The following is a 21,360-nucleotide window of genomic DNA, read 5'->3' on the forward strand; positions in this document are numbered from 1 at the left end:
TATACTGTTTTCTGTATAAAAATTTTTCTACGCTACATGGACACAATATAATTTATTGACTTAATACTTAATATACGTATAAAAGTACATATGTAGACTCAATGTCATACTGGCCATGATTGAGAATTTGTAATAAATAATTATTAAAATAATCTATGAAAACTATTTAGCATTAAGTTGTTCAGTTATCTTGATCTTTATGATCATGTTTAGTTGCAGCTATCTTATTGAGCTTGAATCCTTAAAACTATAAATATTTCTAATACATTCAAATGTTCAACGTTTCCATTACATCTTGAAGTCAATGTTCACATGTAAATTTAATCTTAACAGTCTCTTGAAAACACGTACACTAATATTTTACACTTAATTTAAACTACAAACATTAATGTTGATTCGTTCGTGAAACCTGAAATAAAAAATAGAACACATAAATATTGTAAGAGATTTAATGGAAACAAATGCATAGTTATTGATGAGATTGGCAATAATTAATTTACCTTAGAATGACCTGTATAAAGAATCGGCTTTTCTAATTTTTTATTCGACGTATTAAACGACGAAGCATATTCATCGTGTTCCATAATGCCCCATAATGGAACCTCAGCTGGTCCAGTCGACGCAACAGCAAGATTATTTACTGCCTGAGGCAATACTTGATATGCTCTTTCAATTGACTCAAATTGTGCTGTCGAATTATTATTGCTGCTCTCATTCTCTACCTTGGTTCTTTCATCAGTTAAATTACTATTAAAACTTGTAGGTTTTAATGTTGTCTGTGGCGTAACAACATACACACGCTCATTACTTAATGGTGAAATTGAGACCGGAAGTTGTTCCCAAGAACTGTCTTCACCACTCGCACCATTCATATCAGCTGTTGGTGATATTGAATCTAATTCTGCAGATGATCTCTGGGAACTTGCGCGTGATAATAATACCTGAATCAAATTATTGCAATTATAAATTAAATCATAAATTATGTATTCTTTGAAAAATAATTAAATCAGTACATTTATAAATTCCCGGAAGATAAAATTTTTTAATTATAATAATAATAATGATAATTGTCACTTATTTAACAAATATTTCAATGATTATTCATTACCTGTGGATGTGATACATCAACTTGATTACTTGACGACACTTCATGATCCAAATCGTTAAAATTGAAACCATTTAATGTATTTCCGAGGGTGCTCTTTGGATCCTGAATAATAGTTACAGTGGAAACAGGTTCAGTAGTGGTTAAATATGTCTCTGGTATCTGTTTAGATTGTGTTAGATGTGGATGAGAAACACTCGGTGTAGCGATACTTGCTGTCGTTCCTCTGGAATATTCCTGAAGCGAAAGAGAAAAGCGGATGAGAAATCAACTCACTGTTTTGCTGGGTCAGAGGATCATGATGTCAATAAAAAGTTGCAAATAAATATACATCCTACATCTTAAATATTATTTTCTTCTGATACTTTATATAATTTAATATTTAATTGCATGTTTTTAACATAGACTTCATTACTCGTAGATAGATTTTTATTGAATGAATTGAATGTTTCAATTATATATAATTAATTGTAATTTCTTTTAAAAATAAATTAAGATACTTCTTACCTGAATAGTCCAATTATCAATATTTTTTTGTAGTTTTCTCTCAATAATGGAATCATTTGGTAATGATAGAGCTTTAGTCTTCAATATATCACCTCTTGAAAGGTTGTTCAAAGCTTTTATATCATAGAAGAAGTCATCTTGATCTTTTTTCGTTAGTTTTTTATCTTTTCTTATTTCTCCTTGATTAGTTTTATTGTAATTTGATTCATTTGTTGATATTTTGTGATCTTGATTTTTGTCCAACTCAGTGTTATTCCATTGATTAACAGAAAGATGGAAAGGTCCAGGTGTATACTGTGATGTATAGGGTATTATAATTTGTACCTAGAATAAACATTAATTAATATTTCACTTGAATAAATTTTTTTTTAACTTTCTAAATACCTGCTTATTTTTTTTAATTCCTTGTTGTTGACTCGCAGACTTTGAATTTCTATCTAGTCCTTTGAAAGTGTCAGTATTTTCTTTTCTTGGAGACATGCCAAATTCCGATTCTGAATTATTATTTTTTAAGTCAAATGAATTTTCTGGTCGCTTCAATGCAATAATATTTCTTTCAAACTTGTCATAGGATTTCATCAGATCATTTAGAATGCCTTGTTCTGTGTTATTTATTGTTGTGGATATGTTTTTTAATACTAATTCTTGTTGATGTCTTGTCTGATTGTTGGTGTTTTGGAATACTTGAATAAGAATTGATGATATATTCCGAGATTCACTTGTTCCTTGGCCTAACAAAGGATCAGAATTGTCCTCATATGCTTGAATATCATCATCATCATTATCATCATCATTATTATAATCACCTCGATTACTATTTTTGTTTAACTTAATACTACTGCCTTGAGCATATTTTGGCCTCAATTGTGCAAATGATGTTTCGTTCTTTTGGTCCTCAGGCCACACAATACGAGTAGAATTTCTGTTGGGAAAAGTGGCATTGATTCCAAAGGTTCCATCTGAATTTTGAAGGATCACTGGAGCATCTGCGTTAGTGAACGTTGATTCATCAGAGTTACTGTGAGACAGATCTATTACAGGAGACTGTTCAACATGAATAATATGTTGTTTATTTGGTGTTTCATATGAATAGGAATTTTCTTCATTTAATCTTGTATCAAAAGGTTGTGAATTTATCGGAAGAGTATCAATTGTTGGATTTAAAGTCTCTGGTAAGATTCCATGTTCAAGAGTGGGGTAAAGTACTTGATGAGAATTCGAACTAGATCCTCTATTGTCATGAAATTCTCCCAAGGTAGGAAGTTGATCTGAATCGGGACTAATTTCTGTATTAGATGGAAGTGCATCAACATAGCCTTCAGATGAGTGCGGAAGTTCTGATTCAGGGAAGAAATGATGATTCAGTGATTCGTCCGAAGGATTGGTAAAAGAATTTTCTTGTTGAGTCGGAGTTTGAATTAATTGCGATGAAATTTCGGAATGTAAAGCTTGTTGTTCTGAAATTTTTTATTTTTTTAGATTAGCAATAAATAAAAAACAATGCATACATTCAAAAAAAAATTTCCATACCATTTTCTTCAGGATGAAAGTCCGCAGCTTTATAGAGTGGCGGTATAGCACCAGGATACATATGAGGATTGGGAATAGGTCCTGTGAAAGGTGAATCAAATTGTGCTTGTGGTACATTGAGATTTTGTGAAGGAATCAATACTTTGTGATCTAAATTTGTCGGTACTCCATAACCAAAGTCTGGAGGTTTCACTTCTTGAGCTGGAGGACCTTGATGGAAATTCGACGTTTGAACTTCGATACCTTCATGCTGTCCTAAATCATATGACCCTGATGCTTCTGGAGGATTCGCGTAAATTGGATTACGTGCAGTTTCTTGATGTATTGGGATCCAAGGTGCAGTATTGCATGGATTACAATCTTTTCCTTTATTTATTGGTGGTGAATATGATTGGCCTTGTGGAGGTAGTGGTGGTTGTGGAAGTATTTGATTAGATCTAAAAATAGAATACCATAGCAGATTAATTAAAGAGCTAAGAATATAGATATAATAAATTAAAATAAAAATGCAAATACTTACGGATGGTATTGAGTAGCTTGAGAAACTGAAAGCGGTGGCCTGTAGGTATTTTGAGGTGGTGGAGGAGGAGGTTGTAAATATTCCGATTGAGCATTATGAAAATTACTCTTAGGCATCGGCAGTGCTGGTTGAGGTGGTAAATCTCTTCCAAAAGGATTCAACCATTTCATCAATCTGAAAAAATATCCTGGATTTTCTGTTGGTGGTGAAGATGGAGGATTCAAGTTTTTTCCGTGCTTAATAGGGCCATTTGGAAATTGAGGTTTATGATGATACTGTGGACCTGGAGGTGGTGGAGTTAAAAATTCACTTGGACCCGCAGCTCTTCTATGGTGACGACGAGGAAAGATGACCGGACGATGTCCATTATTTTTAGCCGATATCGTGCCGTGGAAATATATTAAAAAAATGAGGCACGTAAGGCTCTGTAAAAAAATTAAAATTTATTAGATTTTCTATTTAATGCTATTAAAAATAAAAAGAGTAATATTAAGACTTAGTGTAATTTATTCAACAGGGTATATAGATAACAATCACATCAAAGAAACAATGCTACTAACAATTTCTCTTTTTTGGAAACTCAAACGATCGTGTAAAAAATCATTAAGTAGCATTTATGACAAATGATGGTTAAATGATGAAATAACTTTAATACTGTAGTTATTTTAAATGATAAATAGCATAAGAAGGGAAAATAGGTGCAATAATACTAACAAGTAGGTCAATGCATGAGAATTATTTTGTACCAACGACCTCTAACTTTCTGAAAGACGTCTTCTTGAATGAGAATGCTAGTTCGGAGTATCGATGCATAAAGATAATCTAGAATTTGTCCTGTTTTTTTGTTGATGCTCACCCAAACAAAAAACATGAAATTTTGATAGCCTAATTACACATAACCTTTATAACACCTTATTATTATTTTAAGCACTTTAAATAATCACTTTTTTACCAAAAAAAAAGGTAAAACAAAAATATTATTATAGAGTTAATTATAGTAATTATAATTTAACGCTAGATATAAATCTGATGTAAATAATAATGAATGAAAGTTTATTTGAAAATTAATTTATTGTAGATAAATTATGAAATGATAGTTATTGATTATAAAATAATTATTCAAAATAATTTTTCGAGGTATTTTGCATTCACACCTATTTGTATGCATTTTATTACGTGAAATGATAACAGAAATGATTACACACTAGATATGTGGATTATTAAATGCCGGAAGGTGTATCGTGATGCAGTTAGCAATCGCCAGAAAGTGAACAAGTTAAACTGGTACTCATGAAAGACATAAATTCCCGGCATTTAATTCCACGTATCAATGAAATAACGTTCTCACGATAAATTTTCCCCATCGTTTCTTCCGTTCTCTATGTTTTCTTTCCTTTTTCTTTCTTCATTTATTTTTACTTTACTCACTAGTGAAGCTCTTCTCCCGCGCTTTCTTTCATTTCTTCCTTGTGAGCGTCCTAGAATATATAAATAGTATCGGAGGAAGAGTGAACTACATTTTAACAGCTAATCACAAGCACTAATTAATAACTTAAAACGTCCTTCGACATTACAGTAATTATGATAAGTGTGAAGTGATGATTTTAGCCTGTTTATGCATTCACCAGAATATTCTAATAAACCGTAACTAATTTGCATTCAAGTTGGTTAAATTATTATTTAATTATTTTTCATACTCAATATGTATGCTGATTTACTTACATTAATTATCTATCTAATTTGCCGGCAAATTTTAACAATTATTTATTAAGGCTGGGCTTTACTAACCTCAAATTTTTCTCGTCAAACTGTGCATTGTTTATTTTTTTTTCATGTAAAAAATATTTAGGAATATGTAGAAAAGTGGTATACACATCAGAAAATTAAGATTGATAGCACAAGTGTAATAATGATCGTAGAATAAATAATTTTTAATTGAATTTTGAGGTGTCATGGCGGATGCACTTGTCGTGAGTCGTTCACTGAAAAATTATTTATTCTACGATCATTATTACACTTGTGTTATCAATGTTTGTTTTCCGATGTGTATACCACTTTTTTACATATTCCTAAATATTTTTTACGTGAAAAAAAAATAAACAATGTACAGTTTGACGAGAAAAAATTTGAGGTGATTTGAGGCTAATAAAGCCTAACCTTAACGATTTATCAAGTTAATTGAGGTTATAACAGAAAATTTCAATCAACAATTGATACATATATATTTTATTTCAGTGCTAATAATGAAATACATCCTAACCTGTGGTCATCATAAATTAAAAGCAATATAAACGATCAAGTTATAGATAGTTAAATGATTGTATAAAGTGGTGAGACCGGTACTGAAATGAAAAGAAAACAGCATTATGGAACAAAGCAATGAGACACACGAACGGAAATTGACAACACTATATCTATATATTACAGGAGATAATGTAGGTAAGTGGGCTGTGAGGATTATGCGAGAGTCAAATCAAGCTGAATCTTTTAGCATACACGACCTAGCTATTGAGGATGCTGCATCATGGTTATTCAATATTAAACTTCAACACATGAACATACTTTATTCCATTTATTTAACATAATTTTATTTAGATAAATAAATTAATTACATATGAATTATTCATATGCATTCGAGTAAATTCACTTTCTAATGAATATCATTAGTAACTTATACCAATTAAGTTTTCAATAATAACCATTTTCTCAAGTTATTTGATATCTTATTTAAACACTTGTTAAATGAATATTATTTCCTTGAATGGTAATTATTTTTAATCGCTAAATTATTTATGAATTAGGCGGGTGATGTTGATAATTAGTATTTCAAGACATCCCTAGCATAATTAAAGGAAATTTCAGAAAAAAACCGGAGATTCGGTCGTGACTTGTATGTCGACAGATCCATCGCAATGTTAATAGGTCAACATAAAGCAAGTATGTATTAAGTCTAGTTATTCTATTTTATAAACGTTAAAATAAACCTAACTTTGTGTTCTCGTAATTCTCTCGTGGGAAAAAAGATTCTCTGGATTAAATCCTTGACTAATTCATTTTAAGAGGTCGTCTAACGGCTTGGTTGTAGCTATTATAACATGAAGTATAAAACAATAGAACTTGCGACAAGGAGAAAATTAGTAAGGAAAATATTTACAAAGTAAAGAGGAAAGATATATATTTTAAATTGAAAAGAGAAAATGGAAAATGAATAGCTAAAGAATACATCTAAGTAATTGTATTATAGTCGTAAATTAAATTAAAAGTATTTAATTTTGTGAAAAAAAAAGTATTATTCTCACTAAAAAGTATATATTTTTACTCTTTTTAATTACATTCTTTCAATATTAAATAACTTGGGTAGAGAATTTTTTTCTGATGTTTAACATTCAAATAAAAAAATTCATATGTTGGTCACACCAAATAAAAGTGCCAAGTATGAATCTTTCCTTGTGAATGTCAAGTGTTTTCACTTATTTCCGGCATATTTTTAACAAAGCCTTGAAACCTCGAAACTTCAAGAAATAATATACATGAATTTCTAACAATTTGTTTATTCAAGTTAATGTAAAAAAAAAGTCTAGCTGTTATTTAATTTTACTTTCTGTTGATGGAGTAAACTCATCATACTATTTAATCTTTTTTGATAATATAATATTGGTTACTTCATTTTAAATATAATAACTCTGATAATTATTTTCACATAATATTTATTTCTATAATAGTCCTATTGACATAATTGGTGTGAATTTTTTTTTTAAATATCTATTTCATTATCTAAACATTGACAGCATTATTTGTTTTTAAAAATGCAGAAAATAAGTGTTTCTCTATGATTGCACATAATTTATAATTAATTCATAGAATGTAATTGCATAAAAAAAGGTAAATAAATTGGAAAAATGTTGTAATTAAATTTAAATATAATAAATACTTACAAATCGCAGGTACATTTCTTAGAGATTTTTTTTGAGTAGCATTACACTTTTTGGCACAAATATTTCACTATATTATTAATTACACTAATGAATGAAAAAAGAATAAAATTAATAAAAAATTATTTTTTTCATAAATCAATATTAAGAAAAAACAAACAAACTTAAGAACCCATGTCTGTCACTATTAAACATAAATCTTATATCATGTACACGTGTGTTTTCATGTAAAATTATGAATAATATAAAAACAGAAGAAGATGTGTACTTGACCAGGGTTAAAGAAAGAGTCCATCAGTTTACAGAGGAGCAGAGTAACTTATATTCCTGAGTGTCTTCTCTCTCCAACACACCATCTACCTTGTTACGATCCCTCTACTCGTGAAATCCCATAAGTCTCTTGTATATGTATAAGTAGCTAACTTTACCTTTCCTTTTTACTACATCGTTTACTCAGAGTCCTTTATTTGAAGTCATTCTAGTAAAAGATGGTCACGTATGAAGATAGCTGATGAGATCCTGGTACCTCAATGATTTTTAATTTTTAAAACTACCTGAACTTTCAATTTTCGTGGATTTTCGTAGAAAAAAACGTACCTGTCTTAAATTGAAAACCACAGGAGATCTTGAGAAAATATCATCACAGATGTGCAGAACGTTTCAGATTGAAAAATAGCATGAGAAGACATATTTTGACACATTGAAAGATTAATACGCTTGAATGCAGAAATTTTCATCTATTCACTGGTGATATATATTATTACAAAATATTAAATCCCATCATTTCCGATTTTTTAAATCCATTATTACCAATAATAGTTGCTGTAGCATATACGATTATCCTTAGCATCACCAAGTGAGTTACCTGAAAAAGAAAAATTGATTGATTATTATATTTAAAATACTTTCAACTCAAACCGGTGATAATGATAAAATCTTCAAACAAACTAATAAAACAGAAATGATTACTCCAAGTATGAATTCAGTGCAAGTAAAAAAAAGTGTGTACATCTTAACGACTATCATAAAATTAAAATCAACATCAAGGATTGCATACAAATAATACATAATAAATTAGTAAGAAAATAAAAATAAATAGCAGCTAGTCTGAATGTATAAAATAGTTATTCATTTTTAAGCACGACACATAACAATATCAGGTGATCGAGAAACTTCCATATTTTATCAAGTAAAACCGCACCCGTTGCATCGTTACATCCAGAGTAGTGACTGTCTCGTGATTTTACTTATTCCTCATTAGAATACGTTCTCTAAATAGCATATAATATTGCAAGCTGTGACCGACAACGAGAAAGAAATCGAGGGTGAATCTGTGGAATACAAAATGGTTTTACAGAAAGCGACGAGAAAGTTGATATGACCGGGTTTAACTTCCATACGTGTCTCTTAACATTAAACATTCGATATAGCTCTTTTTATCAATGTAAATACTGTTAAATGTTCATCAAACAGTCTTTTTTTCTATTAAAATTTTTTTATTTATAATAATTCATTTTTTTCAAGATAAAATTATGTTAAGTATATTGATGTCTTTAGTATTAAAAAATGTTTATGACTTTTAATAACAATGATAATTTTCACACTCTAAGCTGGCTCATAAATTCTCGTAGCTTTATCTGAATAAAAATTGTCCTTGCATCACAGAAAATGATATAAATTGAAATATCAAGTTGTTTTTAAGAATATTCTGGTGCTCTCAAGAATAAGTAATTTTTGAATTAAGCAATAAAATTTACCTCAACGATGACTGTGGTGTTTATTAATATTAAAAAATCAAACCCATCGTTAATTATTTTTACATTCAGTTTTATTTTAATATTAGTCATTTCATTTAAATTATCTGCAACGCAAACTACTGGAACTACAGTTACTGATCCTTGTGGAGGAAGTTTGGGTCGGATTGCTGATCCCAATGACGCTGATTGTCAAATCTATTTCTACTGCTTTTATAATGGATTTAATATTTCATACTGGAAGTTGAAATGTCCAAATAAATTAGTATTTAGGCCTCTTACAAGGACGTGTGTATCTAGGAGAATTTATCAATGTAATCAAATAACCACACCTCCAAGCTGTCTATGTTCAACTGGATCTTCTTCAACTGCTGCTTCAACAACTCCTTCAACTGTTTCTCCAACAACTCCTCCAGCATCTCCAACTATTACTCCAACAACTGTTTCGTCTACTTCAACACTTGCCTCAACAACTGCTCCAGCTTCTCCAACTATTACTCCGGCATCTCCAACTGATTCTTCTCCAACTCCTCCGACTACTGAAGTTTCAGTTACTGTATAACCTATTTCATTATCAAATATAAAATTTAAAACATACTTGGCATCAGTTATACTCTCTGAAATTAGGATATTATTTATCTAAAAATTGTGTAAAAAAATTCAACGCTAAATATTACCAATCAATGAAACTTGTTTTCAAAGTTGAAAGGCCACTCTTTACTAACTAATCGTATAAAATAGTTTTCCTTTCACGCAAAATCTAATAATTTACGACGATGGCGAAGTGATATTCTCTAAACGATTTTAATCAAATTATACTATGATTTGAATATTGAGTTTAATTAGTTTTCAAGAAAATTTAAATATAAAAGACTACATCATTTTAAGAAGACTGTATTATTATATTTAAATGAGAAATAAAAAATATATTTTAGTGGTATTATTTTTTGAGATTTATTATAAATTAAAAATTGTGTTAAATATGATAATAAGAGTACTAGTATCCTACTTCTACTTACACTAGTATCTGAAGGACACTTTACCAATATCTTAGTGAAAGGTGGTTCTTTTTTCGTCGGATCATTCTGTCAATTTCATTTATCTCTTTGCAGTCTCGTCTCAATCGTCTGAAAAAAATCATTGGTAATATTATTAAAAAATTCTTGCTCTAAACTATTATAATAATTATAACAAAGTATTACCGGTTAATGATGTGGTTAATTATAATATTTATTATCTATTATATTTTTAAAGTTTTGTTTAATTGGTTTCGTCCACGAAAATTTCCTCCAGGTAAAAATAAAAAAAAATTTCTATTATTAATAATTAAGTCCAACGGAAGGTTTAAAAAAAAATGTTTACAGGTCCATTAGGATTACCTTTCGTTCATAATATATTTGATCTAAAGAATCTTGTACAAAAAACAGGTTCTCATGGCAATGCTTGGTGCCAATTGGCAAAAGAATATGGCTCAGTAGTAGGTCTGAGATTAGGTTTAGCTGATCCATTGATCATTGTATCAGGTCGAGATGCAGTGATGGAAGTACTCAGACGATCTGAATTTGATGGACGACCGAATGATTTTATGTTTACTCGTCGAACCATGGGAAAAAAGCGAGGTATTTTATTTACGGATGGAAAAGTTTGGAATGACCAAAGAAGGTAAGAAAATAATAGCCTATTGTTACATAAAAAATACATTTCCAAAATCATTAAAATAATATAAGAATTTTTTTCTAGATTTTCTTTGAAAAATTTAAAAAATTTCGGTTGGGAAAAACAAACTATGGAAGAACTCATTTTAGAGGATGCAGTTAATTTGAACAAACTTATTGAGCAAACATCTGACAATGGATTAGTAAAAAATTTAAATGAACTAATTACATTAGCTGTCCTCAATAGTTTATGGTCAATGTTAACAGGTGTAAGGTAATGTTTATTTATTAAATGTATCTGAAGAAATATTGAAGTCTTCTTTCCTTGAAGATATAATATTGGAAAGCGTCAAACAAAACTTATCAACATTGTTGACATGGTAAACGATGCAGTTAAAGAATCTAATGTATCCGGTGGTTTGCTGAATCATTTTCCATTTTTAAGATATCTAGCACCAAGGTCTTCAGGTTACAAGACAATATCAGAAAGATTCGACAGGATATGGTCATTTTTTTCAGTAAAAATTTTTTAGAAAATTACTATTATCATTAAAAATGATGATTCTACACTCCACTGTTTTTAATTTACATTCTTTTAGGATGAAATTACATCACATAAAGAGACTCGTCATGCTGGATTATATAGAAGCTTAATTGACGTATACTTAGAACAAATTGATGCAGACAAAAATAATCCAGATTCAACATTTAATGGTAAAATTATCTGAATCTATCAATCGATCATTTAAATTCCATATTGTTTTAAAATTAATATAATTTGAGATTAGATATGGAACTGATTGCTGTTCTTAAGGATTTATTTTCTGCCGGCATTGATACAACGAGAAATAGTATTGGATTTACAATAGGATATTTAACAATTTATCCTCAAATTCAACATAAAGTTCATGAGGAAATTGACAGAATTATAGGCAGAGATAATTTACCTTCTTTGAACTCACGAAATTCGTATGTAATTTTATGCTTCACTGTAATTAAACACGAAATGAAACAAATTAATATATGATTGATTTAGCATGCCATATTTGAATGCAACACTTACTGAAGTTTTACGGCTTGCAAACATTGGACCAACAACTATCCCTCACCGGGCAACAGTAAATACTATTTTAAAAGGCTATGACATTAAAAAAAATTACACTATATTACCGAATCTTATGAGTGTTCATAAAGATAAAGAACATTGGGGTGATCCTGAAGTATTTCGACCTGAAAGGTTTATTGATGAAAATGGAGCATTTATTAATGATTCATGGATTATACCTTTTGGAGTAGGTTAGTAGTACTTTACTATTATTCAATTCAATAGTTTATTAATTGTCTATTTTATTCAGGGCGACGAAAATGTCTAGGAGAAGGATTAGCAAAAAGCAGTCATTTTCTTTTTGTTGCCTGTTTATTGCAGAGATTTAAATTTATTTTGCCTCCAGGGCAAGAAAGACCTGTCATGACTGGTATCGATGGATTCACACTTTCTCCTCCTGTTTTCGATATATTAATTTATCCCAGATGATTATTGTCAGTTATTTGTTTTATTTTTAATATTTACATATTTATATAAAATAAGTGATAAACTGCAAAAATTCAATAATCAATGCATTTAATGATTTTTAATTTTTTACCAAAAGTTTTTTAGAAATATATATCATAAACTCTGGAATGAATAAAATTGATAAACTTTCAGAAAAAAATTCATAAAAAAGTGGTCCCTTGTCTATGTTAACCTTGAATCTTTTCTTGTAATAATTTTTCCAATTTACGCATATCAGTAGCAAAATTACGAATTCCTTCACTCAATTTATCTGTTGCCATTTGATCTTCATTCATCATCCATCGAAAGTCAGCCTCTTTGAGACTTATTTTTTCAAGATCACTTTTTTTGGCAGTTTCTGGAGCGAGCATTTTACGAACAGGTTCATTGCTTTTCTCAAGTTCTTCTAACAACTTTGGACTTATAGTCAAGTAATCACAACCAGCAAGTTCTTTAATTTCTCCAATATTTCGGAATGAAGCACCCATTACTACAGTTTTATATCCAAATTTTTTGTAATAGTTATAAATTTTTGTCACTGAAAGGACACCAGGATCGTCTTTTGGCTCAAAAGATTTTTTATCAGTGTTTTTAACATACCTAAATAAAAAAAAACGAATAAAGTACAAATTGTATACAATTAATATTAAATATTGTTTTACCAATCCAAAATTCGTCCAACAAATGGAGAAATTAAAGTAACTCCAGCTTCTGCACAGGCCACAGCTTGAGCAAATGAAAATAGTAGAGTAAGATTACAATGGATTCCATAATTATCTTCAAGTTCTCTGATAAAAATATATTCAATTAGTTTTCCTTTTAAATTTATTGAATATAAATATTTTTTTTATTTAATTATAATTTATTTTAACTTACTTAGCTGCTTGGATACCTTCCCAAGTTGATGCAAGTTTTATAAGAATTCTTTCTTTACTGATACCTGCTTCTTCATACAAAGCAATTAACTTTTTAGCTTTTTCTATACTACCCTCTTTATCAAAAGATAGTCTAGCATCGACTTCTGTAGAAACCCTTCCAGGAATGATATTCAAAATTTCTTGTCCAAAAAGAACACAAGTCATATCGATAGCGGCTTCTATTTGCTCTTCAAGATTACTATTATAATAAAAAATAAAAATGTTGTTAATGATTGTTTTTTATATTAGTATTCACGTCACAATATAAACTTAAATGATTTCATTTTTTTACCTGCCGGTTTTTTTACCATATTGAACAGCTTTATCTATTAAGTGAGCATATTTTTTTTGATTTGCAGCAGCAAGAATCAAAGATGGATTTGTTGTTGCATCTGTAGGTTTGAATTGTTCCATAGCTGTAAATTCATGTTTATAGTTTATTTTATTGATAGCAATGATAATATTATCGATAGATTTATATTCAATAGAAGTAACCAATTAAATATTGAAATAAAAACAATGAGGGTTATAAGAAGTGATTTAATTTCTCTAGTATGCATTATTTAAAAATGGAGTAGTATCAACCACGTGGTGCTCGTACCACTTCAAGATATATAGTACATATACAGAAAATACTTTTTAATTTGAAATATTCAACAGGTGACAGTCGAAAAATTTAATAAAAAAATAAACATTGACATCAACTATCCATCATATCCCTACTTATGTTATTTGTATAATTAATATTCTTCATACTTGATCATTCTATGATTACGCCACATCGTTGCAAAAAAAAGTTTTTCTATTTATCGGAGTGAAATAATAAAAATATTACCATGAAAGTCTCCAGTATCAGCTACAACTGTTGTAAAAGACTTCAATTGTTCTAAAGAATTAGACAACTTAGCTTTCTTACTGTGTGGACTACTCATTTTTAATCAAAAGATTTATAAATTTTAGATAAATGAAATTTTTGCAGTATCACGCTTATAATTTGATATGATGAATCAGGAACGGCTGAAAGCAACTGAGTCGTTACAACTGATAAATATTTTTCAGTAAATTATACATTTGCATATACTTACATGTTTAGTGTTCTTAGTATCCAACGCATTCTTATTTCGCTGATAAACTGACGTTCGATATTATACCGATAGAGGGCAGAAACAACTTATTCTAAACTCGACGGAAATTTCAAAAATTAGAGTAGTTTTTCGTAAAGTAGGATCGTAATTTTCTAATTTCTTCGCCAATTTACATTTTTACTTACAAATTTTAGTCCCAAATTAAACCTTATTGAATGATGCAGTGTGCTAAATTACAATTTTAATTATTCAATTCATTTTGTTATTAAGAAAATTGAAAAGAAAATTAAATAATTATGAATTGATTTGCTGTGCTTCAACGCCAGGATAGCCGCTACAAAATTATAAAAAGGAAAAGAGAATTACTTATTTCGATAGAAAGATAATAAGTAGCCGAACTTTACAATTAGAGGAGTTTTATTTTTTTTCCGCTAAAAAATGGGATTGCTTTGATGTGGATGTTCGACCACTCATTATCTGTTGCTTGATGTTGGAAGATATGATGTCAGAACGAAAATCCATGTCTTAATTTTTGAAATACGATGTTACTGGAAATAGCTATGATTTTAGCATAAATTATGCTTGGATCATAATTTTGACTAGTGCAATGGAAAGCTCTCGCTCCCAGGAATCCATTGATATGCTCATTGTCTATGTATGTCTTATAGATCGTAAGTTATTAGCGAAAAACAAAGTTATGCTGAAACGAAACATAAGAAAACCTTTAAACGCTCATAACTCGGAAACTATGCGAGATACGGCATTTTTGACGGGGATATCCTATAGGGGGGATCAAATTTTTTACTCAGGTCCAGATCTTTCATATGAGCCCTCGATCAACCCCGTAGCATCATATGCATAGGAGTTATGCATATTTTTATGTATTACAGTTTCTCATGAATATCTTGCGATTTTTCTGACCAAACACAGTCAACAGCCAGTGTTTTGGAATCGTCTCACCAAGATCTTCCTAACGACATCCATGATTTTATGATCCAAGCATAAACACGGTTACTTGCATTTTTTTGAGACCAAAAGAACAATTTTTCCAATTTCAACGATTGAGTCGGTTACACTTTCGAAAATTCAATCCATAACCCTTGAAAACAGGCAAGACTTTGAGCCTTAAGAACTATCAGACGGTAAGTCCGAAAATATTTTTTAGGGTCGTTTTAAAAACTTCAGAATCTCAGCTAAACATACATATCCATGAAAAACGTGTTACAAATTTATTTCACCCTTAAAATTGCAAAAATTGAGGAAAAGTCGCACTTTTTCTGGAAGTTCGTAAAGTATTTTGGCGATTTTAGGGGTGAAGGAATTTTTTTATATACTTTTTATAGATATATATGTCTAGCGTGGATTCTGAACTTTCTAAATATTTCCCAACAATTACAATTGTACAATTCTTTCACGAGTTATAGAGGTCAAAAGGCAAGGGGTGGATAATTTTTTGTCCCTTCCGCTGACTTCTAACCCTATCCACCCCTTGCCTTTTGACCTCTATAACTCGTGAAAGAATTGTACAATTGTAATTGTTGGGAAATATTTAGAAAGTTCAGAATCCACGCTAGACATATATATCTATAAAAAGTATATAAAAAAATTCCTTCACCCCTAAAATCGCCAAAATACTTTACGAACTTCCAGAAAAAGTGCGACTTTTCCTCAATTTTTGCAATTTTAAGGGTGAAATAAATTTGTAACACGTTTTTCATGGATATGTATGTTTAGCTGAGATTCTGAAGTTTTTAAAACGACCCTAAAAAATATTTTCGGACTTACCGTCTGATAGTTCTTAAGGCTCAAAGTCTTGCCTGTTTTCAAGGGTTATGAATTGAATTTTCGAAAGTGTAACCGACTCAATCGTTGAAATTGGAAAAATTGTTCTTTTGGTCTCAAAAAAATGCAAGTAACCGTGTTTATGCTTGGATCATAAAATCATGGATGTCGTTAGGAAGATCTTGGTGAGACGATTCCAAAACACTGGCTGTTGACTGTGTTTGGTCAGAAAAATCGCAAGATATTCATGAGAAACTGTAATACATAAAAATATGCATAACTCCTATGCATATGATGCTACGGGGTTGATCGAGGGCTCATATGAAAGATCTGGACCTGAGTAAAAAATTTGATCCCCCCTATAGGATATCCCCGTCAAAAATGCCGTATCTCGCATAGTTTCCGAGTTATGAGCGTTTAAAGGTTTTCTTATGTTTCGTTTCAGCATAACTTTGTTTTTCGCTAATAACTTACGATCTATAAGACATACATAGACAATGAGCATATCAATGGATTCCTGGGAGCGAGAGCTTTCTATTGCACTAGTCAAAATTATGATCCAAGCATAATTTATGCTAAAATCATAGCTATTTCCAGTAACATCGTATTTCAAAAATTAAGGCATGGATTTTCGTTCTGACATCATATCTTCCAACATCAAGCAACAGAGAATGAGTGGTCGAACATCAACATCAAAGCAATCCCATTTTTTAGCATCATGATAACGATAATGCGATAAAGATAATAACAATAATCCTCGATCGAATGCTCTAGTATTGTCTGTTGAAGATGTTTTGATGATCTCAGATTCTAAAAATTAGAAAACTACGAACTTACGTGTTTAGATAAGAGGGAACCAGGCAGCTTTCTGACTTGATGCCAGCCTTAAAAATAATTTCCAATAATAATATTTTTTTCTTTATTTACAGCAAATGTATTACAATAAAATACTCCAATTAATATTAAACGTTTTTATACTTTATTAATGTTATTTTGTAAATAATAATTTCTCTTTATTAATTTTTATCAATACAAAAATATTCAGACTTTAAATATTCCATTGAATAGTATAATATGTTGATTCTCATTATCTTCATCAAATACTTCCTTTGATGAATTTAAATATTTCCATAGATAACTTTGTTGTGATAATGATAAAAATTTACATTCTTCTTAAATTTAACACTTATTGGTTATGGAATATTTTTAATGATACAAATAAACTATGATTAATTAATGAAAAAAATAAGTTTTAAAATACTTAAAATTTACAATTAATACTATGATTTAATATTACAATCATTATTGTAAAGAATAATGTATTTAAAAATGATATATTCATTCCCACTAAAACATATTAATTTAAAAAAATAAAAAACCAATGATTAAAATCTTTATTAAATTTTTTCTAAAAGTGATTGTTTACTTATAGGCTTGGATTTTGGCTGATGACTGTACATAAAAATTGAGCAAATGACTAAAATAGCACCTAATGCAAACTGCAGTGTTAATTTGAAATTAAACAAATATATTGATGCAATGCATGAAAGTATAATAGCTAAAGATGTAGCAAAACCTTTAAGAATATTATCCGCATGTTTGACAACTAATGCCACAATTAATCCACCTCCAGCTTGAAGTACAACTAAATAATTAATAAACCAGTCATATCCAAAAAAGAATCCTTGCTTACTTATGAGATCACCATCTTTTACATAACAGCTTAGTAACCCAAATGGTACAGATAGCAAACTTAGTTGAACATTTCTCATCCATACTGAAATATCAGATCCTTTCAGGATTTTTTCAAAATAAATGCCCGCAAAACCTGAGAGAAAACATGCACCAAGTGCAGCAGTAACACCTAATAAACGATTTTGTGAAATTCCTGATGGTACTGCGGTTGGTCCACTTTCAGACATTTGAACAAGAACAACTCCAATTAACAACAATACTAAAGCTCCCCATTGAATCTTGATCAATGTTTTTCGGAGTATCACAACAGCAAAAAATGCAGTTGTCAATATTTTTAATTGATAAGTAACCTGTTATATATCAAATAATAATATTAAAATATATTTTAGCTATCATAATTAATTTGATATCCAAGATAATATTAACCTGATATGTGGCAGCGTCTAGATTAGATGCTGATACATACAAAAGATTATTTTGTATTAAATAAACTATGGAAGGAACGCAAACTTTGAGAGTATCTATTGGTTGTTTCACTATTGTTGCGTTTAAAGAATTTATAAATTTTTTCAAATTTCCTTCTTCAAAATAAACTAGAACAAGGCATGTGATACATTTAACTATCTCTGCCATAACAACCGCTGAAACATATAATAAAATTTATCAGTCATTCGTGTAATTGATGTATGATAATATTGAATGAGTAGTATAAAGAATAATATATCATACCTGTTGAAGAAAGAAACATATCACCGGCTCGAATTCTCGCATATCTCATGCTAAGTCCTACTAAAGCATTTTGGAGTGTCAGTGTTATGAGACTGACATACTTTAGCATTTGATTATTTTCTAAAATATTACGTACAACCATTAGATATATTTTTCTTAACTATCTATAACATAATTTAATATAAAAATATACTTACGTTGTTGTAGTTTATTCATTTTGACAGACTTTTTGTAATTAAAATAACTAACTTACTATACACAAAGTTATACTTGTCAATTACATTTTTCTGAAAGAAAGTTTATTATATTTTAATTGAAAAAACAGTTACAAAATAATGGAAATTTTATACTATAAATATCATTCGAATATTATGAAATATAATTGTGCCTCCAAAATATAATTTAAATTTAAAACTTTCCCATGTAGTTGGGCTTATTATATTTTCAAATATTTCAATGTTTTTCATTTAATTTAAAATAAAGTGTATTAGCCATTTCTGCTTGTTGTATTAAATTTATTTAAATACATACGACAAAGGTAAAATTGCCCAACCTTATATTGTATATATTGCAAAATCTTGACTTATACTAATCAAATCTATATATTGCGCGAATCCACAATATGTTGTATTATCAATTACACTGACAACTGGCACGTGTAACGTATTGAACTGACTGAAGTTAGTTGTGGAAGAAGTTAATATGTCAGCATGAAAAGTTTCTAGCATTCTGTATTTTACCTAAAGAAACTTTTTTTCTGAATTAAACTTTGAATATAATTTAAAAGCAATTAATAAGTATCTTCAAAATGATTTGGGAAAAGTTGTTAATTAGTATTCCATTAAAAAATGAGTCATAATGACTGAATGTGTAAATAGAGATATATAGTGCCTGTGTATTGTCAGCCTTGAAACAATTAACCATTGACTGTTACCTAGGGAATCTTTTGTACTTGCTGAGCCAATGTATTTACACTTCAAAAACGTGATAAAATTAAATTTATTGAAGTAGAAGGTATAAACTACTTTCGAATAGTGATTTATAAATCGAGCTACAGTATTTACAAGTGCTAATAATTTGGCTTTCGTTAAATTTGTTGTTCATTTTGTATTTTATAAAAAAGATTTGCAATCATGTCTCCCACCAATTCTGATCAAAAGTAATTTACTAATCAGAGAGAAGACTTCTCTTTGAATTTATTTATTTTCTATTTACATATTTTTTCCATTGTTTTAATGTACTTTTTTTTATATTTCTAGAATGTCTAGTCATAAAAGAACAGATTACATATCTTGGGATGATTATTTTATGGGAGTTGCATTTTTAGCAGCTCGAAGAAGCAAAGACCCGGTAACTGCTGTTGGAGCATGTATTGTTGATAAGCAGAAGAGAATAGTAGCGATAGGATATAATGGAATGCCACGAGGCTGTAGTGATGATGAATTTCCTTGGACTAAATATACTGAGGATGAATTAGACTCCAAACATTTTTATGGTATTTTTATAAATACTATTAGAAATATCAAATTCATAAAATACATTGATTTTAGTTTGCCATGCAGAAGCAAATGCTATTTTAAATAAAAATTCACACGATGTCGAGAATTGTACGATGTATGTTGGATTATTTCCGTGCAATGAATGTGCAAAATTAATCATACAATCAGGCATTAAAACTGTTATCTATATGTCTGATAAGCATAGTCATAAAACGAAAACCATAGCATCAAAACGACTTTTAGATGCTGCGAAAGTTGAATACCGGTATGTGCACATAAATGATTAAATTTAGACACAATAAATAGTATAAATTAAAATAATGACTTAATAAAAAAAAATAAACTCTTTTATTGTGTACAGGCAACATATTCCAGAAACGGAAAAAATAGTAATTGATTTTAGTGCAATAAATTGGAATCAACAAAATCAAGCACCTGAGACTCCATTAAAAAAGTTGACGCTTTATAAGTAAAAGATTTTATTTTTTCAATCATGATAGATAAGATATGATACACAATTCAACTTTTCAATGAGAATAGCACGCAAATCGTAAAAGGATAACTATATTTACATTTAAATTAATTATTGTTATTAAAAACATAAGGTTGAAGCTGTAAAGCAATTTTATAATCTATATTTACTTATATCATTAAAGCAAAAATTGTATATTTTTACACTTGCTTTATTAATTATAGTGAGGTCTGATGAATAATGTTTTAATGATTTTTATATTTAGTTGGACGTGTTTGTACAAGACAAATAAAAATTATATATTTTTCACTATATTTTCGTAAATGTGAATTATAAATAAAATTTATTACAAGTATTCAGACAATATTTGAGGATATTTAACACATTTGGCAAAAGTCTTGTATCATTAATGAAAATTTTGTATTGTTGACTTGAATTGAATAAGCACTGATTGATGCTATATAAACTTTGTGTACTGCAGTCTTATTTACACTATTTTGGTGTCGTCTAAAATACCCTCATAATTAAACCAGTTATAAAAAAGTATTTCGTTTTTTTTAACAAATATCAATTTCATCAGTTTTAAAACAGCTAAACGAAGTATAATAAACATATATTTCAACGTA

General features: G+C 29.3%; 5 protein-coding genes across 8 annotated transcripts; 2 read left to right on the top strand and 3 right to left on the bottom strand.

The window, feature by feature from the left end:
- Window positions 1-33: 33 nt before the first annotated feature.
- LOC118074772 (uncharacterized) lies at window positions 34-7,645 on the bottom strand. Of its 3 annotated transcripts, XM_035096221.1 has the most exons (9): window positions 5,923-6,241; window positions 5,091-5,140; window positions 3,663-4,087; window positions 3,143-3,579; window positions 1,997-3,069; window positions 1,613-1,936; window positions 1,109-1,342; window positions 501-941; window positions 34-409 (listed from the first exon to the last, which is right to left on the bottom strand). In XM_035096221.1, the coding sequence occupies exons 1-9, from the start codon at window positions 5,933-5,935 to the stop codon at window positions 386-388; spliced, it is 3,021 nt and encodes a 1,006-aa protein (XP_034952112.1). In that variant the 5' UTR covers window positions 5,936-6,241; the 3' UTR covers window positions 34-385. The 3 variants fall into 3 exon arrangements, with proteins under 3 accessions (XP_034952112.1, XP_034952113.1, XP_034952115.1); XM_035096222.1 differs by lacking the exons at window positions 5,091-5,140; window positions 5,923-6,241 and adding an exon at window positions 7,598-7,645; XM_035096224.1 differs by lacking the exons at window positions 5,091-5,140; window positions 5,923-6,241 and adding an exon at window positions 4,377-4,593.
- A 2,749-nt stretch (window positions 7,646-10,394) lies between these two features.
- LOC118074777 (methyl farnesoate epoxidase-like) lies at window positions 10,395-12,571 on the top strand. Its single transcript, XM_035096232.1, has 8 exons — window positions 10,395-10,641; window positions 10,713-11,010; window positions 11,089-11,277; window positions 11,335-11,521; window positions 11,603-11,717; window positions 11,792-11,972; window positions 12,040-12,299; window positions 12,359-12,571. The coding sequence occupies exons 1-8, from the start codon at window positions 10,557-10,559 to the stop codon at window positions 12,535-12,537; spliced, it is 1,494 nt and encodes a 497-aa protein (XP_034952123.1). The 5' UTR covers window positions 10,395-10,556; the 3' UTR covers window positions 12,538-12,571.
- On the bottom strand, window positions 12,402-14,573 carry Taldo (transaldolase). The gene is made up of 6 exons (XM_035096233.1): window positions 14,558-14,573; window positions 14,308-14,489; window positions 13,765-13,888; window positions 13,432-13,671; window positions 13,218-13,343; window positions 12,402-13,155 (listed from the first exon to the last, which is right to left on the bottom strand). Exons 2-6 carry the CDS (start codon window positions 14,402-14,404, stop codon window positions 12,744-12,746), a joined length of 999 nt encoding a protein of 332 aa, XP_034952124.1. The 5' UTR covers window positions 14,405-14,489; window positions 14,558-14,573; the 3' UTR covers window positions 12,402-12,743.
- A 3,114-nt stretch (window positions 14,574-17,687) lies between these two features.
- Ugalt (UDP-galactose transporter) lies at window positions 17,688-19,462 on the bottom strand. 2 transcript variants are annotated; one of them, XM_035096502.1, is made up of 5 exons: window positions 19,317-19,462; window positions 18,961-19,050; window positions 18,764-18,883; window positions 18,461-18,675; window positions 17,688-18,384 (listed from the first exon to the last, which is right to left on the bottom strand). In XM_035096502.1, exons 2-5 carry the CDS (start codon window positions 18,977-18,979, stop codon window positions 17,737-17,739), a joined length of 1,002 nt encoding a protein of 333 aa, XP_034952393.1. In that variant the 5' UTR covers window positions 18,980-19,050; window positions 19,317-19,462; the 3' UTR covers window positions 17,688-17,736. The 2 variants fall into 2 exon arrangements, with proteins under 2 accessions (XP_034952393.1, XP_034952392.1); XM_035096501.1 differs by having other exon boundaries at window positions 19,295-19,446.
- Window positions 19,463-19,632: 170 nt separating this feature from the next.
- On the top strand, window positions 19,633-21,320 carry LOC118074932 (deoxycytidylate deaminase). The gene is made up of 4 exons (XM_035096503.1): window positions 19,633-19,922; window positions 20,023-20,258; window positions 20,314-20,527; window positions 20,624-21,320. The coding sequence occupies exons 1-4, from the start codon at window positions 19,897-19,899 to the stop codon at window positions 20,733-20,735; spliced, it is 588 nt and encodes a 195-aa protein (XP_034952394.1). The 5' UTR covers window positions 19,633-19,896; the 3' UTR covers window positions 20,736-21,320.
- The last annotated feature ends 40 nt before the right edge of the window (window positions 21,321-21,360 follow it).

The sequence above is a fragment of the Chelonus insularis genome, unplaced genomic scaffold, assembly GCF_013357705.1.
Source record: "Chelonus insularis isolate UGA/USDA-ARS -01 unplaced genomic scaffold, ASM1335770v1 contig_139_pilon, whole genome shotgun sequence".
Taxonomy (NCBI): Eukaryota; Metazoa; Arthropoda; class Insecta; order Hymenoptera; family Braconidae; genus Chelonus; species Chelonus insularis.

Excerpts from the sequence above, each read along its gene's own strand:
- LOC118074772 (XM_035096221.1), bottom strand. Across the intron at positions 1,937-1,996 it reads GAATTAAAAAAAATAAGCAG|GTACAAATTATAATACCCTA; the intron begins GTATTTAGAAAG and ends TGTTTATTCTAG. Across the intron at positions 1,343-1,612 it reads TTGATAATTGGACTATTCAG|GAATATTCCAGAGGAACGAC; the intron begins GTAAGAAGTATC and ends CTTTCGCTTCAG.
- LOC118074777 (XM_035096232.1), top strand. The coding sequence starts at position 10,557 with ATGATGTGGTTAATTATAATATTTATTATCTATTATATTTTTAAAGTT. Across the intron at positions 10,642-10,712 it reads TCCACGAAAATTTCCTCCAG|GTCCATTAGGATTACCTTTC; the intron begins GTAAAAATAAAA and ends AAATGTTTACAG. Across the intron at positions 11,973-12,039 it reads TCTTTGAACTCACGAAATTC|CATGCCATATTTGAATGCAA; the intron begins GTATGTAATTTT and ends TGATTGATTTAG.
- Taldo (XM_035096233.1), bottom strand. The coding sequence starts at position 14,404 with ATGAGTAGTCCACACAGTAAGAAAGCTAAGTTGTCTAATTCTTTAGAA. Across the intron at positions 13,344-13,431 it reads GAAGGTATCCAAGCAGCTAA|AGAACTTGAAGATAATTATG; the intron begins GTAAGTTAAAAT and ends TATTTTTATCAG. Across the intron at positions 13,156-13,217 it reads GTTGGACGAATTTTGGATTG|GTATGTTAAAAACACTGATA; the intron begins GTAAAACAATAT and ends TTTTTTATTTAG.
- Ugalt (XM_035096502.1), bottom strand. Across the intron at positions 18,676-18,763 it reads TATGTTTCTTTCTTCAACAG|CGGTTGTTATGGCAGAGATA; the intron begins GTATGATATATT and ends TATATGTTTCAG. Across the intron at positions 18,385-18,460 it reads TAGACGCTGCCACATATCAG|GTTACTTATCAATTAAAAAT; the intron begins GTTAATATTATC and ends GATATATAACAG.
- LOC118074932 (XM_035096503.1), top strand. The coding sequence starts at position 19,897 with ATGTCTCCCACCAATTCTGATCAAAA. Across the intron at positions 19,923-20,022 it reads CCCACCAATTCTGATCAAAA|AATGTCTAGTCATAAAAGAA; the intron begins GTAATTTACTAA and ends TTATATTTCTAG. Across the intron at positions 20,528-20,623 it reads GCTGCGAAAGTTGAATACCG|GCAACATATTCCAGAAACGG; the intron begins GTATGTGCACAT and ends TATTGTGTACAG.